At 43.7% G+C, this 19,238-nt stretch overlaps 1 protein-coding gene across 1 annotated transcript in view; it reads left to right on the top strand.

The window, feature by feature from the left end:
- The first annotated feature begins 1,088 nt into the window (after positions 1-1,088).
- pparg (peroxisome proliferator-activated receptor gamma) overlaps positions 1,089-19,238 on the top strand; it is a 65,244-nt gene continuing 47,094 nt past the window's right edge. Inside the window, exon 1 of the mRNA XM_067432157.1 lies at positions 1,089-1,221. Within this exon, the coding sequence (XP_067288258.1) occupies positions 1,176-1,221 (46 nt within the window). The 5' untranslated portion in view covers positions 1,089-1,175. The remainder of the gene's footprint in view (positions 1,222-19,238) is intronic.

The following is a 19,238-nucleotide window of genomic DNA, read 5'->3' as shown; positions in this document are numbered from 1 at the left end:
GTAGCCTAATATCGGTAGTGTGTTAAGGAAAACAGGCTACTAATGTGGCGTTGATTTCTGGCTCTTCCGCGTTTCTCCATGTGCTTCCAAAGGTGTTCCAGATGGGCGGAGAAACAACGGCGGTGTCCCAAACACACACACACACACACACACACACACACACACACACACACACACACACACACACACACACACACACACACACACACACACACACACACACACACACACACACACACACACACACACAGCCTAACTAGACGGCATGATCATTTGAGCCATTGTCATGACTTTTTTTTATATATTTAGGTAATATTTCTGTAATAATAATAAAAAAAATTATATATATATTTCAAGTCTATTAATCATTTTTGGGCATTAATTGAAATGACAGAATGCATAAAATCCTTACATCTGTGTGCAGCATATTATTGATTAATGATGATTAACTCATGTCCCCACTTGTCAAAAGGCTCAAAACTTTTTTTTTTGAGAAAGTAAAAATGCCGAATGTTTCCTGTGATGGGTAGGTTTAAGAGCAGTGTGTGTGTGTGTGTGTGTGTGTGTGTGTGTGTGTGTGTGTGTGTGTGTGTGTGTGTGTGTGTGTGTGTGTGTGTGTGTGTGTGTGTGTGTAGGTTTAGGGGAAGGGGCAGTGTAGGGGGATACAATGCACGGTATAAAAAAAATTACGCCTATGGAACGTCCCCACATTTCACAAAAACAAACAAACGTGCGTGTGTGAGAGAGAGAGAGAGAGAGAGAGAGAGAGAGAGAGAGAGAGAGAGAGAGAAGAGAGAGAGAGAGAGAGAGAGAGAGAGAGAGAGAGAGAGAGAGAGAGAGAGAGAGAGAGAGAGAGAGAGTGTTGTCTAGTTAGGCAGCTCGTGGTATTGTGAGACAGCGCCATTAGGTCTGGTCGGCCGCGCGTCTGAGCGTCTTAAAGCCCCTGCACGCGCACTGACAGCCGTGTCCGCTTCCTCGCCGAGCCGAACCTGTTGCGCGCGCCCGGCCGGACGGACAGAAAGCTCGCTCCCGCGTCACGAACTCCTCGAGATCCCCTACAGGTCAGTGCACTTCCAGACCACCTTTAGCGAGCAGGTGAACATCTGCTCACACACACAGAGAGAGAGACACACACACACACACAGAGAGACACACACACACACACACACACACACATGCTGCACAGACGCTTCAGTGTCAGAAAAACATCCTTCACTTCGGGTAAGTGCGATTATAATAGCACTAATAAGCTGAGGATATGGGAATAAACTGAGACGTGTGTGTGTGTGTGTGTGTGTGTGTGTGTGTGTGTGTGTGTGTGTGTGTTCGGAACATTAGGGTATAAATGTGCTTTTAGTTTAGAGAATTCATCAGCATTTCCAGGTCTGTCAGAGTTTTAGTGGCTCGCATCTGAGTGTCAAAGTGAAGAATCTGCATTAACAGTGAATGTTGTTGCGTTAGATTTAATTATTTATATTTGTTAAATTTAATAAAATTGTGTTTATTTGTGTCCGGTGGGAAATGTTGCTATAGTTCTTGTCAAAAATTCCCCAGCACAGAAAAGTGCTGGCTCTGAAACACACACTAGACTATCACTGATGTGATGTTTTATCCGGCTGGGGGTTCTTCATATGCAAAACACTCTTTAGTTTCAGCTTTATTATAAACACACCTCTGCAGAGATTTGATTTAAACGATGAACTGAGATTTTTAGATTTCCAAAGTCTATCAAAGTTGGCTACACTTTATTTTACTGTGTTTGTTACTTCTGTTAACTACAGTAAAAGATGCATAATTACACACAACCAAACCAAACTCTAACCCTTTAGTCAGCACATGTAGATAATCAATATTACTCAGTATTTAAATATTATAATCACACTGTAATACTGACACTGTGGAATAAAGAGTGTTTTGTTTTCACGTTTTTCAAGTTTTCACCGAAGTGACAGGTTTGACTTAATAGAGCCTTTGCCAAACTGAGAATGGCTTTGAGTTAAAGTTAAAGTCATGCTAAAGAATGAACGGATGTTTTGTGTGTTTTTATTTGATTGCACAATATTAATTTCTCATTTGTTGAGCACGTGTGATCGCTCCTGAGGCTGAGTTTCTACATGTTCTCTGACATCAACTACAGTTGCATATCAGGGAAAAAAAACTAAAAAAAGCTCAAATGTTTGCAGTGTAAGCAGAGTTTAATTCCAGATCTACAGTCAGATTCGTGTGACAGTCACATTAACACACACACACACACACACACACACACACACACACACACACACAGCGTCTGGCCTGCTGGGTTTAGGAAATCAGAGACACGGAGGACATTTATGATGCAAACACAACTTGCGAAATTAATGCGAAAGAGGGGTCAGTGAATGTCTGATTCTGCTTTCTGAGGTCAGACTCAGATTCTCCGCGGGACACTGATGGTAAAAGCGGGCGAGAGCAAAAGAAAAAAAAGAAAAGAAAAACAGAAACTGAAAATGGAAATTGAAAAATTTGTCATTTGGAGTTATGCCCGTAAAGGTTGTGTGTTCTTGTTGTGTGTGTGTGTGTGTGTGGGCATGTTTTTGTGACATATGAGGACACAAATGTGTATAATGCCATGGGTATGACACAGGTATTACAGGAGAGGGTGAAATATGAGGACATTACCCATGGCCCCACTTTACAAAAGGCTTATAAATCACACAGGAGGAGTTTTTATGAGAAAGTAAAAATGCAGAATGTTTCCTGTGATGGGTAGGTTTAGGGGCTGTGTGTGTGTGTGTGTGTGTGTGTGTGTGTGTGTGTGTGTGTGTGTGTGTGTGTGTGTGTGTGTGTGTGTGTGTGTGTGTGTGTGTGTGTGTGTGTGTGTGTGTGTGTGTGTGTGTGTGTGTGTGTGTGTGTGTGTGTGTGTGTGTGTGTGTGTGTGTGTGTGTGATGGGTAGGTTTAGGGGCAGTGTAAGGGGATAGAAAATACGGTTTGGACAGTATAAACATCAGCCATTGCGCCTATGGAATGTCCCCATATGTCACAAAAACAAACGTGTGTGTGTAATTGCATATACAGTCCAAAAGTCTAGTTAAATTGCTTGATTTTTGATTATAATATGAATTTTTCATTACCGACTGTATTAACGTTTAAATGAGTTGGGCTGAAAAATGAACATGAATTAGAAACCGTAGTATTTGATCATGGTCTTTAAAAAAAGCATGGGAAAAAAAGAGAAAAATCTGACCGTCGGTGACATTTGATCAGTCTTAAAGATTTCTGCTGTTAGTTCGTTTTCGTTGTTGAAGTGAGAGTTTGAATCCTCTTTTCCCTGTGGTTTTGTGTTTTAGAGCTCAGGGAATGTCCAGTGTGTGTGAAGCACAGATGAGACGGTTATATAACACATGCATCGTGATGGACTTTACACTGTTGTCATAAATGTAAAGTGTGGAAATGGCAGCAGAAAGGCTGTTTACACTGATTTAATGCTAAAACCGCTCGGCACTTTGTGCTGCCCTTTGCTCATTTAGCTTTGGTGCGCTGAAAACGGCCCAAGCACACAGGCTTTACAGTAAAGATTGCTTTTGTGTGAGTGTGTGTGTGTGTGTGTGTGTGTGTGTGTGTGTGTGTGTGTGTGTGTGTGTGTGTGTGTGTGTGTGTGTGTGTGTGTGTGTGTGTGTGTGTGTGTGTGTGTGTGTGCGTTCACAGGAGTGGCTGTTTGGTTTCAGCGTAAAGATGATGGATTGTGTCTCTTTTGAAATGGCTCAGATATGCTTTAGTGTGTTATCGTGCACGTGTTCATACACAGATTGCTGGATTATACAGAAGCATTTACTTCATTAGTGGCCATAAGCCGCACCTAAAGACGCCTCCAGTTCACTGGGCTGGAAATTCAGCTCTGAGAACCAGTTACGGCATCGCATGCGTGAAGCAGATGCATCTGGGGGTTGCATATGTATATACACGGTGTGTGTGTGTGTGTGTGTGTGTGTGTGTGTGTGTGTGTGTGTGTGTGTGTGTGTGTGTGTGTGTGTGTGTGTGTGTGTGTGTGTGTGTGTGTGTAAGGGGACAGAAAATAAGTTTTTACAGTATAAAAACCATTACGCCTATGGAATGTCCCCACATTTCACAAAAACAAACGTGTGTGTGAGGCTCATGCTCAAAGCTTATGCTTTTTGGTAACACTTTTCACTTTTTTATTTAATGCATTATAAAAGTGTAAATTATGCCTTGCATGTTCTCATGAATAATTGTAGCCGCAGTAAAAATACAGTAATTCTTATCTATTTATCTATTCATTGAACACACTCTAATGCATTGAAACACATGACAAACAACCCATTTCAGATGCAACAATCTGCAAATGTAATGCATTTAAACTTTAGTTACAATTATTTATTAAACATATATAATGTACTGCAATGTACATTCTAAATGCCATTATAATGCATTATACATAATTGACCTGCAAGTCGTCTGAAATACTGGTTAACCTAGTTTGTTTTCCGTCTCATTTATGGTCATGAACATGCAAAGGTTTGACACACACACAGACACACACACACACACACACACACACACACACACTGATGTGTTGTGGAATGAGCACAAAATGTCTGATGATTTTAATGTTTGCAATTTCATGATTAACCGCAGCTCCACAGACCCAAAGTGCAAGTGCACAAATGAACGCATGTTTTATGTCCATTTCTCAACTGCCCACTGAGGGAGTTTACATTAATGCATTAGGCAAACACACAAAAATAAAAACAAAACATTTATATGAAAAAAATGGTTTCAATGCAGTTCATATTCAGGGTTTCCACTTCCTTTGACCTTAAGGCCTTAAACATGTCTTCGATTGGAGCAGAACGTGTTAAAGTTTCTGTGATGCATTAAATGTGGGCGGAGTCACCGAATCCACTCATAAAAACAGAACTGACTGTATAATGCAGAAAGACACGGGATTGGTCAACACTTGTCTGAATAAATCAACAGTAGGTCCGCCTCTTAAAGGGCCAGTTCTCCATTAATGAGAGTCCTGGGATCATTTCCTCCCTAATGTCGCTCAAACCCGTCAGACTTTCCTTCCTCATATAAACCCATGGAGTCTCTTCAGGACATCTGGAATAATCCGCTCGATCCGTACGGATCCGTTTCTCTTTATGAGCTTCTGAAGCCTCAGTGGAAGTTGCTTAGCCTGTCAATGGAGGACAGAAATCTGTCCATTTCATTACAAATATCTTCATCTGTGTTCAGAAGATGAGCGAGAGTCCGGCACATTTAATCTGACCGTTAAAGCAGAGGCCAGAAACATGAACACAATAAACTATACATCAGATTTCATAAGGCTGTGCATTAAATCACATGCGCTGCAGAAATGAGGATCTTCCTCAGGATTTCTGTTCTCCAGCTCAAACTCAGAACATCCTTAAATCAAGATTCATTAACGACAGCAAAGGGAAGAAATCAAGTCTTGTGTTCTGAGGAACTGAACAAATGAAGAGAGTTTGAGCTTAAAACAAGAGCAAATATCAGCATCGGGTCTGAACGTCACATCTGAGTTAAGATGAGGATTATTGCTCTCGGTTTAGGCAGAAAAGCACAAGATTTCTCATCTCAAACTTTAGGCAATTTTTTGTAAAATTAATTAAAAAGTAATGAAGATCTGTTGGAAATATATCACTAATTCTCATTTACATTTAGAGAACATACTGATGTATTTTCCCTTTAATTTATTCCTTATATTCTCTTAAACTGGTCTTAAATGTGCCTTCATAAAACCTGCAGAAACCCTGATATAATATTTTTAAAGAAAAATTAAAGAAATGGTAAAAAATAGTTACTAAAAATAGTTTCATACATAATTATTGTCATGTTTAGTTTTGTTGTAATGTGTGAGAAGTAATATTAAATGTTTCATCAATCCAATTAACATAAAAACTAATTGATTTAAGCATCCTTTGTTTGTTCCCACCTATCAAATGGTTTTCCATTTAGAGAATATTTGTAATATCACATTTTTATGGAGATTACATTAGAATTCAGAACTTGGTCTCATTTAATCATGTGAAGACTTTTAATGTTTTTCCTGCTTGTCTTACGCGACGGATGCGTATTCTCATAGACGGAGAGCTGTACAGATGAACTGTGTTGATCAAGTGAAACTATAATGCATTCTGTTTGTTTGCCGTTTTCAGACTGAATGTTGGTTTTGTGGTTTTGTGAGCGCTTCACACTGAAATCTGCTTGTGTGCCATGAATATGAGTATACCTTCTTATCTTCTGCTCGTTTAATTACAACTATCATGCAATGTGACAATGTCCATAAAAGTGTGCGATATGAAACGGGTGAAGTCCACACTGCAAAAAATGCTCTTCTTACTCAGTATTTCTGTCTTGTTTCGAGTCCAAACATCTAAAAAATCTTAAAACAAGAAGTATTTACTAGACAAGAAAAAGTAATTGTCTTGTTTTGGGGGAAAATAACTCTAAATGAAGAGAGTTTTTGCTTAAAATAAGATAAATAATCTGCCAATGGGGTGAGAAAAATAATCTTAATTCAAACAGAAAACAAGATTATTTTTCTCACCCCATTGGCAGATTATTTATCTTATTTTAAGCAAAAACTCTCTTCATTTTGAGTTATTTTCCCCAAAACCAGACTATAATTTTTACTTGTCTAGTAAATGTTTCTTAATGTAAGAAGTGGACTAGAAACAAGACAAAAATACTGAGTAAGAAAAGCATTTTTTGCAGTGTATGTATTGAGAGCGTTTCCCGAGTGGTGCGTTTCAACATAATTAAATTAAGATTATTTTTCTCACCCCATTGGCAGATTATTTAGCTTATTTAAGCAAAAACTCTCTTCATTTTGAGTAATTTTTTCTTTTTTTCCCCCCCAAAATAAGACAATAATTTTTGCTTGTCTAGTAAATGTTTCTCAACGTAAGAATTTGTAGATGTTTGGTCTAAACAAGGCAGAAATACTGAGTAAGAAGAGCGGTGTTTGCGCTCGTATCAGAGACTGTAATTCACGCTGTCAGGAAGAGACGCTAAACAGGGCTGAAGGTTTCTGGAAACTGGCTCAAAGTGGCTTCTCAGTAGATCCGACGGCGCATGTTTTCAGTCATAATGTGACCGAAACTAAACCTCTGCCCCCTTTCCTGTCCACCTCGAGGAACAGCGAAGACCCTTCCTCTCATTTCAGTGGATTTTTTAGCCGGCGAAGGCCTTGACAGCGAGCCTGTTCCTTCCTGATCCGGTTAGGAAGCTCCGCACAACCCTCAGGAGAGCCATCATCCAACATTAACTCATTCCTATTAAAAGTAATCGGGAGAAAGTTCATGTCCTTAGATGTTGTGCAAGTCGAAATCCTTCAGAAGCTTCACAATTCGGCTCGGGTTTTGCTCAAGTCCCTCGTGAATGCTTGGCTTTAACATCAGGACAGATTGTTTGTTCTTTACTCAGATGTTTCTGGAAACCGTTTCGAGATGAAGCTCCAGATGAATCATACACTGCAAAACATGCTCTTCTTATTTAGTATTTTTGTCTTGTTTCCAGTCCAAATATCTAACAATTCTTAAATCAAGATGCATTTACTAGATCAGTAAAACGACATAAGATATTTTTTCTTGTTTTGTTGAAAATAAAATCTAAATGAAGTGAGTTTTTGCTTAAAACAGGCAAAATGATCTGCCAATGGGGTGAGAAAAATAATCTTAACTTAATAATAATAACTTTTTCCAGCACAAATGTCTAATCATTCTTACTGGACAAGCAAGACATCATCAAGAGAAGTGAGTTATCTGGCAATGGAAAATACACCTAATTCAAGATTATTCTCCAGTTGCAGATATTTTCTCTTGTTTTAAGCACAAACTCACTTCATTTTGCAGACTCGAGTAAATGTATCGTGATGCAAGAATGTTTAGAGATTTGTGCTGGGAATATTAGTCGCATGTAGGATCATAAAAGTGACGGTAAAAATGAATGAATTGCTTAAATCAGCCCACACATAACGGTTATCTTTATTAAGACGGCTGGCAACATGTGAAAGCCCAAGTTTTCCTCTCGCTGTCTGTTTATTGGAAGCACAGCTCGTATCGACGCTCTTCTGTGAAGAGAAGTGGAACCAGCGCAGTTTTGAGTGAGAATGAAGCAACAGGAAGTCATCTGGCTAGCCTTACACCTCATAGCAGGACCACATGATACTTAGCTGTCTGCACTTTTGCTGAGGCCGTGAAGTGTAAAAAAAAATGCTTTAGTTCCTGTTAAATTTAATAGAACCACAGAAATAGCCACTAACTTGCCCATTGGCTCAAGTCAAAAGTTCAGTGTGCCGATCTCACTTCATTAAACCATCGAGGATCTTCCCTCAGGAAAAGCTCTGGCTGTTGAGGGTGAGCCGCCGTGCCATTTCTGTCTGGTTTGGTTGGATGTGCTTTAATAACATGTCTTGGTTTAGGTGCGAGTTTGGGTTCCTGTTATAACTGTGAATTGAAACTTGTCATATTGTCAACCAAAGTGTCTAGACTATGACAAGATTTTCTCAGATCGTTCTTGAAAATTTTAAATGAACTGAATTTTCGAAGAATGATTAATTGCTTGTGTTCATGCAAAAATGAAAAATGTCTCCTTTTTTTAATTCATCTAAGAATGTTTTTAAGATGTTGTTGTATGTTTTCTTCTTGGTTGTTGGAGCGTTCAGGCAACATTCCGTCGTATCATTCTTCAGACATTATGGGAACGTTACATGTGAATGTTAACAGAATGTTCTGAAACAAGTTGCTTCATTTTAAAAAAATTCCATTCCAGAAAACTTTAAAAGGAACATTCCATTAATGTTACTGGAAGGACGTTGGTCCTACTTTATATTAGGTGACCTTAACTACTATGTACTTAAATCAAAATATAAGTCCAATCATGTACTTATTGTGTCCATATTGTTTTGCAAAACACTTTTGCTGATATTGAGGTGGGATACGGGTAGAGTTAGGGTCAGGTGTGGTGGTGTGGGTCAGTTTAAGGGTAGAGTTAGGGTCAGGTGTGGTGGTGTGGGTCAGTTTAAGGGTAGAGTTAGGGTCAGGTGTGGTGGTGTGGGTCAGTTTAAGGGTAGAGTTAGGGTCAGGTGTGGTGGTGTGGGTCAGTTTAAGGGTAGAGTTAGGGACAGGTGTGGTGGTGTGGGTCAGTTTAAGGGTAGAGTTAGGGTCAGGTGTGGTGGTGTGGGTCATTTTAAGGGTAGAGTTAGGGTCAGGTGTGGTGGTGTGGGTCAGTTTAAGGGTAGAGTTAGGGTCAGGTGTGGTGGTGTGGGTCAGTTTAAGGGTAGAGTTAGGGACAGGTGTGGTGGTGTGGGTCAGTTTAAGGGTAGAGTTAGGGACAGGTGTGGTGGTGTGGGTCAGTTTAAGGGTAGAGTTAGGGACAGGTGTGGTGGTGTGGGTCAGTTTAAGGGTAAAGTTAGGGACAGGTGTGGTGGTTTGGTTTAGTTTAAGGGTAGAGTTAGGGACAGGTGTGGTGGTGTGGGTCAGTTTAAGGGTAGAGTTAGGGACAGGTGTGGTGGTGTGGGTCAGTTTAAGGGTAGAGTTAGGGACAGGTGTGGTGGTGTGGGTCAGTTTAAGGGTAGAGTTAGGGTCAGGTGTGGTGGTGTGGGTCAGTTTAAGGGTAGAGTTAGGGACAGGTGTGGTGGTGTGGGTCAGTTTAAGGGTAGAGTTAGGGACAGGTGTGGTGGTGTGGGTCAGTTTAAGGGTAGAGTTAGGGTCAGGTGTGGTGGTGTGGGTCAGTTTAAGGGTAGAGTTAGGGTCAGGTGTGGTGGTGTGGGTCAGTTTAAGGGTAGAGTTAGGGACAGGTGTGGTGTGTGGGTCAGTTTAAGGGTAGAGTTAGGGACAGGTGTGGTGGTGTGGGTCAGTTTAAGGGTAGAGTTAGGGTCAGGTGTGGTGGTGTGGGTCAGTTTAAGGGTAGAGTTAGGGACAGGTGTGGTGGTGTGGGTCAGTTTAAGGGTAGAGTTAGGGACAGGTGTGGTGGTGTGGGTCAGTTTAAGGGTAGAGTTAGGGTCAGGTGTGGTGTGTGTGGGTCAGTTTAAGGGTAGAGTTAGGGTCAGGTGTGGTGGTGTGGGTCAGTTTAAGTGTAGAGTTAGGGTCAGGTGTGGTGGTGTGGGTCAGTTTAAGGGTAGAGTTAGGGTCAGGTGTGGTGTGGGTCAGTTTAAGGGTAAAGTTAGAGACAGGTGTGGTGGTGTGGGTCAGTTTAAGGGTAGAGTTAGGGACAGGTGTGGTGGTGTGGGTCAGTTTAAGGGTAGAGTTAGGGACAGGTGTGGTGGTGTGGGTCAGTTTAAGGGTAGAGTTAGGGTCAGGTGTGGTGGTGTGGGTCAGTTTAAGGGTAGAGTTAGGGTCAGGTGTGGTGGTGTGGATCAGTTTAAGGGTAGAGTTAGGGACAGGTGTGGTGGTGTGGGTCAGTTTAAGGGTAAAGTTAGGGACAGGTGTGGTGGTGAGGGTCAGTTTAAGGGTAGAGTTAGGGACAGGTGTGGTGATGTGGGTCAGTTTAAGGCTAGAGTTAGGGTCAGGTGTGGTGGTGTGGGTCAGTTTAAGGGTAGAGTTAGGGTCAGGTGTGGTGGTGTGGGTCAGTTTAAGGGTAGAGTTAGGGACAGGTGTGGAGGTGTGGGTCAGTTTAAGGGTAGAGTTAGGGTCAGGTGTGGTGGTGTGGGTCAGTTTAAGTGTAGAGTTAGGGTCAGGTGTGGTGGTGTGGGTCAGTTTAAGGGTAGAGTTAGGGTCAGGTGTGGTGGTGTTGGTCAGTTTAAGGGTAAAGTTAGAGACAGGTGTGGTGGTGTGGGTCAGTTTAAGGGTAGAGTTAGGGACAGGTGTGGTGGTTTGGGTCAGTTTAAGGGTAGAGTTAGGGACAGGTGTGGTGGTGTGGGTCAGTTTAAGGGTAGAGTTAGGGACAGGTGTGGTGGTGTGGGTCAGTTTAAGGGTAGAGTTAGGGTCAGGTGTGGTGGTGTGGGTCAGTTTAAGGGTAGAGTTAGGGTCAGGTGTGGTGGTGTGGGTCAGTTTAAGGGTAGAGTTAGGGTCAGGTGTGGTGGTGTGGGTCAGTTTAAGGTTAGAGTTAGGGTCAGGTGTGGTGGTGTGGGTCAGTTTAAGGGTAGAGTTAGGGTCAGGTGTGGTGGTGTGGGTCAGTTTAAGGGTAGAGTTAGGGACAGGTGTGGTGATGTGGGTCAGTTTAAGGGTAGAGTTAGGGACAGGTGTGGTGATGTGGGTCAGTTTAAGGGTAGAGTTAGGGTCAGGTGTGGTGGTGTGGGTCAGTTTAAGGGTAGAGTTAAGGACAGGTGTGGTGGTGTGGGTCAGTTTAAGGGTAGAGTTAGGGTCAGGTGTGGTGGTGTGGGTCAGCTTAAGGGTAGAGTTAGGGTCAGGTGTGGTGGTGTGGGTCAGTTTATGGGTAGAGTTAGGGTCAGGTGTGGTGGTGTGGGTCAGTTTAAGGGTAGAGTTAGGGACAGGTGTGGTGGTGTGGGTCAGTTTAAGGGTAGGGTTAGGGACAGGTGTGGTGGTGTGGGTCAGTTTAAGGGTAGAGTTAGGGTCAGGTGTGGTGGTGTGGGTCAGTTTAAGGGTAGAGTTAGGGTCAGGTGTGGTGGTGTGGGTCAGTATAAGGGTAGAGTTAGGGACAGGTGTGGTGATGTGGGTCAGTTTAAGGGTAGAGTTAGGAACAGGTGTGGTGGTGTGGATCAGTTTAAGGGTAGAGTTAGGGACAGGTGTGGTGGTGTGGGTCAGTTTAAGGGTAAAGTTAGGGACAGGTGTGGTGGTGAGGGTCAGTTTAAGGGTAGAGTTAGGGACAGGTGTGGTGATGTGGGTCAGTTTAAGGCTAGAGTTAGGGTCAGGTGTGGTGGTGTGGGTCAGTTTAAGGGTAGAGTTAGGGTCAGGTGTGGTGGTGTGGGTCAGTTTAAGGGTAGAGTTAGGGACAGGTGTGGAGGTGTGGGTCAGTTTAAGGGTAGAGTTAGGGTCAGGTGTGGTGGTGTGGGTCAGTTTAAGTGTAGAGTTAGGGTCAGGTGTGGTGGTGTGGGTCAGTTTAAGGGTAGAGTTAGGGTCAGGTGTGGTGGTGTTGGTCAGTTTAAGGGTAAAGTTAGAGACAGGTGTGGTGGTGTGGGTCAGTTTAAGGGTAGAGTTAGGGACAGGTGTGGTGGTTTGGGTCAGTTTAAGGGTAGAGTTAGGGACAGGTGTGGTGGTGTGGGTCAGTTTAAGGGTAGAGTTAGGGACAGGTGTGGTGGTGTGGGTCAGTTTAAGGGTAGAGTTAGGGTCAGGTGTGGTGGTGTGGGTCAGTTTAAGGGTAGAGTTAGGGTCAGGTGTGGTGGTGTGGGTCAGTTTAAGGGTAGAGTTAGGGTCAGGTGTGGTGGTGTGGGTCAGTTTAAGGTTAGAGTTAGGGTCAGGTGTGGTGGTGTGGGTCAGTTTAAGGGTAGAGTTAGGGTCAGGTGTGGTGGTGTGGGTCAGTTTAAGGGTAGAGTTAGGGACAGGTGTGGTGATGTGGGTCAGTTTAAGGGTAGAGTTAGGGACAGGTGTGGTGATGTGGGTCAGTTTAAGGGTAGAGTTAGGGTCAGGTGTGGTGGTGTGGGTCAGTTTAAGGGTAGAGTTAAGGACAGGTGTGGTGGTGTGGGTCAGTTTAAGGGTAGAGTTAGGGTCAGGTGTGGTGGTGTGGGTCAGCTTAAGGGTAGAGTTAGGGTCAGGTGTGGTGGTGTGGGTCAGTTTATGGGTAGAGTTAGGGTCAGGTGTGGTGGTGTGGGTCAGTTTAAGGGTAGAGTTAGGGACAGGTGTGGTGGTGTGGGTCAGTTTAAGGGTAGGGTTAGGGACAGGTGTGGTGGTGTGGGTCAGTTTAAGGGTAGAGTTAGGGTCAGGTGTGGTGGTGTGGGTCAGTTTAAGGGTAGAGTTAGGGTCAGGTGTGGTGGTGTGGGTCAGTATAAGGGTAGAGTTAGGGACAGGTGTGGTGATGTGGGTCAGTTTAAGGGTAGAGTTAGGAACAGGTGTGGTGGTGTGGATCAGTTTAAGGGTAGAGTTAGGGACAGGTGTGGTGGTGTGGGTCAGTTTAAGGGTAGAGTTAGAGACAGGTGTGGTGGTGTGGGTCAGTTTAAGGGTAGAGTTAGGGTCAGGTGTGGTGGTGTGGGTCAGTTTAAGGGTAGAGTTAGGGACAGGTGTGGTGGTGTGGGTCAGTTTAAGGGTAGAGTTAGGGACAGGTGTGGTGGTGTGGGTCAGTTTAAGGGTAGAGTTAGGGTCAGGTGTGGTGGTGTGGGTCAGTTTAAGGGTAGAGTTAGGGTCAGGTGTGGTGGTGTGGGTCAGTTTAAGGGTAGAGTTAGGGACAGGTGTGGTGGTGTGGGTCAGTTTAAGGGTAGAGTTAGGGTCAGGTGTGGTGGTGTGGGTCAGTTTAAGGGTAGAGTTAGGGTCAGGTGTGGTGGTGTGGGTCAGTTTAAGGGTAGAGTTAGGGTCAGGTGTGGTGGTGTGGGTCAGTTTAAGGGTAGAGTTAGGGACAGGTCTGGTGGTGTGGGTCAGTATAAGGGTAGAGTTAGGGACAGGTGTGGTGGTGTGGGTCAGTTTAAGGGTAAAGTTAGGGACAGGTGTGGTGGTGAGGGTCAGTTTAAGGGTAGAGTTAGGGACAGGTGTGGTGATGAGGGTCAGTTCAAGGGTAGAGTTAGGGACAGGTGTGGTGGTGTGGGTCAGTATAAGGGTAGAGTTAGGGACAGGTCTGGTGGTGTGGGTCAGTATAAGGGTAGAGTTAGGGACAGGTGTGGTGGTGTGGGTCAGTTTAAGGGTAAAGTTAGGGACAGGTGTGGTGGTGAGGGTCAGTTTCAGGGTAGAGTTAGGGACAGGTGTGGTGATGAGGGTCAGTTTAAGGGTAAAGTTAGGGACAGGTGTGGTGGTGTGGGTCAGTATAAGGGTAGAGTTAGGGACAGGTGTGGTGGTGTGGGTCAGTTTAAGGGTAAAGTTAGGGACAGGTGTGGTGGTGAGGGTCAGTTTAAGGGTAGAGTTAGGGACAGGTGTGGTGGTGTGGGTCAGTATAAGGGTAGAGTTAGGGTCTGGTGTGGTGGTGTGGGTCAGTATAAGGGTAGAGTTAGGGTCTGGTGTGGTGGTGTGGGTCAGTTTAAGGGTAGAGTTAGGGACAGGTGAGGTGGTGTGGGTCAGTTTAAGGGTAGAGTTAGGGACAGGTGTGGTGGTGTGGGTCAGTTTAAGGGTAGAGTTAGGGACAGGTGTGGTGGTGTGGGTCAGTTTAAGGGTAGAGTTAGGGACAGGTGTGGTGGTGTGGGTCAGTTTAAGGGTAGAGTTAGGGTCAGGTGTGGTGTTGTGGGTCAGTTTAAGGGTAGAGTTAGGGTCAGGTGTGGTGGTGTGGGTCAGTTTAAGGGTAGAGTTAGGGTCATGTGTGGTGGTGTGGGTCAGTTTAAGGGTAGAGTTAAGGACAGGTGTGGTGGTGTGGGTCAGTTTAAGGGTAGAGTTAGGGTCAGGTGTGGTTGTGTGGGTCAGTTTAAGGGTAGAGTTAAGGACAGGTGTGGTGGTGTGGGTCAGTATAAGGGTAGAGTTAGGGACAGGTGTGGTGGTGTGGGTCAGTTTAAGGTTAGAGTTAGGGTCAGGTGTGGTGGTGTTGATCAGTTTAAGGGTAGAGTTAGGGACAGGTGTGGTGGTGTGGGTCAGTTTAAGGGTAGAGTTAGGGACAGGTGTGGTGGTGTGGATCAGTTTAAGGGTAGAGTTAGGGTCAGGTGTGGTGGTCTGGGTCAGTTTAAGGGTAGAGTTAGGGACAGGTGTGGTGGTGTGGGTCAGTTTAAGGGTAGAGTTAGGGTCAGGTGTGGTGGTGTGGGTCAGTTTAAGGGTAGAGTTAGGGACAGGTGTGGTGGTGTGGGTCAGTTTAAGGGTAGAGTTAGGGACAGGTGTGGTGGTGTGGATCAGTTTAAGGGTAGAGTTAGGGACAGGTGTGGTGTGTGGGTCAGTTTAAGGGTAGACTTAGGGACAGGTGTGGTGGTGTGGGTCAGTTTAAGGGTAAAGTTAGGGACAGGTGTGGTGGTGAGGGTCAGTTTAAGGGTAGAGTTAGGGACAGGTGTGGTGGTGTGGGTCAGTTTAAGGGTAGAGTTAGGGTCAGGTGTGGTGGTGTGGGTCAGTTTAAGGGTAAAGTTAGGGACAGGTGTGGTGTGTGGGTCAGTTTAAGGGTAGACTTAGGGACAGGTGTGGTGGTGTGGGTCAGTTTAAGGGTAAAGTTAGGGACAGGTGTGGTGGTGAGGGTCAGTTTAAGGGTAGAGTTAGGGACAGGTGTGGTGGTGTGGGTCAGTTTAAGGGTAGAGTTAGGGTCAGGTGTGGTGGTGTGGGTCAGTTTAAGGGTAAAGTTAGGGACAGGTGTGGTGGTGTGGGTCAGTTTAAGGGTAGAGTTAGGGACAGGTGTGGTGGTGTGGATCAGTTTAAGGGTAGAGTTAGGGACAGGTGTGGTGGTGTGGGTCAGTTTAAGGGTAGAGTTAGGGACAGGTGAGGTGGTGTGGGTCAGTTTAAGAGTAGAGTTAGGGTCAGGTGTGGTGATGTGGGTCAGTTTAAGGGTAGAGTTAGGGTCAGGTGTGGTGGTGTGGGTCAGTTTAAGGGTAGAGTTAGGGTCAGGTGTGGTGATGTGGGTCAGTTTAAGGGTAGAGTTAGGGACAGGTGTGGTGGTGTGGGTCAGTTTAAGGGTAGAGTTTGGGACAGGTGTGGTGGTGTGGGTCAGTTTAAGGGTAGAGTTAGGGTCAGGTGTGGTGGTGTGGGTCAGTTTAAGGGTAGAGTTAGGGACAGGTGTGGTGGTGTGGGTCAGTTTAAGGGTAGAGTTAGGGACAGGTGTGGTGGTGTGGGTCAGTTTAAGGGTAGAGTTAGGGACAGGTGTGGTGGTGTGGGTCAGTTTAAGGGTAGAGTTAGGGACAGGTGTGGTGATGTGGGTCAGTTTAAGGGTAGAGTTAGGGTCAGGTGTGGTGGTGTGGGTCAGTTTAAGGGTAGAGTTAGGGTCAGGTGTGGTGGTGTGGGTCAGTTTAAGGGTAGAGTTAGGGTCAGGTGTGGTGGTGTGGGTCAGTTTAAGGGTAGAGTTAGGGTCAGGTGTGGTGGTGTGGGTCAGTTTAAGGGTAGAGTTAGGGACAGGTGCGGTGGTGAGGGTCAGTTTAAGGGTAGAGTTAGGGACAGGTGTGGTGGTGTGGGTCAGTTTAAGGGTAGAGTTAGGGTCAGGTGTGGTGGTGTGGGTCAGTTTAAGTAAAGGAAGTAATTTTTGTGTGTGTTTAAATTTAGGTATTAAGGGATTTAGAATATAGTCATGCATTTATGTGCTTTATATAAATATCCTAGTAATATGCATTATACTGTAATAAGCAACTTAATAGTGAGAATTAGACCTTAAACTAAAGTGTTACTGACGTTTGTTCAGCTCATGTTGCTCCAAACCTGAACTGAACCACTTACTTTCTTCTCCAAAATATAATAAAAAGATATTTTAAAGATTGTTGGTAACCAAACCATTTTGGTTGCTATTGACCTTCATTGTATGCACAACAACAACAAAAAACGTTTATGTTCCTGTAATTTTGTAATGACGTGAGAGCGAGTAAATTCTAAATTTTCAATGTTTTTGGTGCTTTTCTGAAATATTTCCTTTAGTGCTTTGCCATTCATTCATCAGTCTACTTTAAGAGATTTTAAGTTATGCATCATAAATACTGATGACTTGCTTTGTTATGCATGTAAACTCAAAGGACTCTGCAGAATTCCCCCACTGAGCTCATTTGTGAACACGTCAGTAAAATAAATCAGGGTCCACTCGTGCCATGGTGGAGGGATTCATGCCAGCCTACCTGAAATGTGGTCAGAAATGTGTGCAAAGTTTCACCTGCATCAAAGTGGCACATGCATGCTTCGCAAAATCAGTAGTTGTCGAGTGGGCGTCCAGACGACTTTACTGTCTGGGTAGAGACTCATAGTGAGAGGGCAAGGGTCAGGAGTAAGCTAAAGCTCAGAGCTGAGGTCAGGAAGTCATGTGTTTCTGGATCTTCTGAGCTTTGAGGTCAGGCTGGGTCTCCCCCTCCCTCTCTCTCTCTCTCTCTCTCTCTCTCTCTCTCTCTCTCTCTCTCTCTCTCTCCGCCGCCTACGACTCACTCCTCCAGCCTCCTTCTAAAGGAAAGAGTGATCCGCTGATGCGTCTCAACTTCTGTAGACTAAAGGAAATGAAAACTGTTGTTCATGCAAACCTCAAACCAGCAATATTGATTGTTATGGTATCTTAGAGAGCAGGTGGCTGATGTAAAGAAGATATGATATATCATGCATAACACTTTGCTGAAGTTAAATAATGCATACTAAATTAGACAAAAAAATCTTTTTAACTTGATTTACTGTCAAACCCAAATTTATTCAGACACCTTCAACATTTCTCACTTTATCACAGTTAAATCGCTGTAGTTTAGAAAATGGTAATAAAATAAGACCAGAACTCAGAGTTAGAACAAATTCATATTGATAATGTCAGATAACTTTGATAGAAAGGGATGTAATGGATCAACCAATCAGCTGTTAAATTTAAGAACACTATTAGAGAATACGAGTTTAGCTCAACCAATGAGCAAGCAATGCTTCATTTAGTTCAGTCTGTGGTGTTAAAGGTCACATTAGCAATTAAAGAACAAACACTTCAGCAAAACATGCTCAGGTCAAAGTGTCGGAATCATTTTGATCCTAAATCGTTACTGTATGAAGAGTTCTTTGGTATAATATGTCACAATTGACTTTATTTTGCTCTCTTCACGTACAGAAATTAACTATAGTGTCTGGTAATGTTTTATTGTGTTGGTGTTTGTACGTATCACCGCCTGATGTGAAATATTGTATTGAAATAATGTATACCTCCTACACCCTAAACTTAAGCGATAGTGTTACTAAAAGCAAATGTGACAAAAAAAACATTCGTTACCACGGCATATTGGCTTGTGTTTTGAACTCTTGTCTTTGAGCTCTTTATTTAAGCACTATTTAAAGTGCTTGCTGTTTTACTGCCTCTAGTGTTCATTTCAAACTGCAGTGATATGTATGTATTAGTACGTATTTTGCAAAAAATAATGCCACAGGTAGGTTTTTCCAATGAGCCTGTGTTGGTTTCATTCGTACTCACGTGCAGAAAGTCTAAACCAACAGGTATGAGTAATAACAGGGACCAAGATGTCCGTGTGTGTAGCTGAAACATAAAGAACAATAAACACACGACTGAGACTAAACACACGACTGAGACAATAAACACACGACTGCGGCAATAAACACACGACTGAGGCAATAAACACACGACTGAGACAATAAACACACGACTGCGGCAATAAACACACGACTGAGGCAATAAACACACGACTGAGACAATAAACACACGACTGCGGCAATAAACACACGACTGAGACAATAAACACACGACTGAGACAATAAACACACGACTGAGACAATAAAAACACGACTGAGACAATAAACACACGACTGGGACAATAAACACACGACTGCGGCAATAAACACACGACTGTGGCAATAAACACACGACTGAGACAATAAACACACGACTGAGACAATAAACACACGACTGGGACAATAAACACACGACTGAGACAATAAACACACGACTGAGACAATAAACACACGACTGAGACAATAAACACACGACTGGGACAATAAACACACGACTGGGACAATAAACACACGACCGAGACAATAAACACACGACTGGGACAATAAACACACGACTGAGACAATAAACACACGACTGAGACAATAAACACACGACTGAGACAATAAACACACGACTGGGACAATAAACACACGACTGAGACAATAAACACACGACTGAGACAATAAACACACGACTGGGACAATAAACACACGACTGAGACAATAAACACACGACTGAGACAATAAACACACGACTGGGACAATAAACACACGACTGAGACAATAAACACACGACTGAGACAATAAACACACGACTGAGACAATAAACACACGACTGGGACAATAAACACACGACTGAGACAATAAACACACGACTGAGACAATAAACACACGACTGAGACAATAAACACACGACTGGGACAATAAACACACGACTGCGGCAATAAACACACGACTGTGGCAATAAACACACGACTGAGACAATAAACACACGACCGGGACAATAAACACACACGACTGAGACAATAAACACACGACTGGGACAATAAACACACGACTGCGGCAATAAACACACGACTGTGGCAATAAACACACGACTGAGACAATAAACACAC

Source organism: Pseudorasbora parva, chromosome 22, assembly GCF_024679245.1.
Source record: "Pseudorasbora parva isolate DD20220531a chromosome 22, ASM2467924v1, whole genome shotgun sequence".
NCBI classification, from domain to species: Eukaryota; Metazoa; Chordata; class Actinopteri; order Cypriniformes; family Gobionidae; genus Pseudorasbora; species Pseudorasbora parva.
The sequence above is the reverse complement of the archived record's forward strand: the minus strand, read 5'-3'. Positions and strand labels throughout refer to the sequence as shown.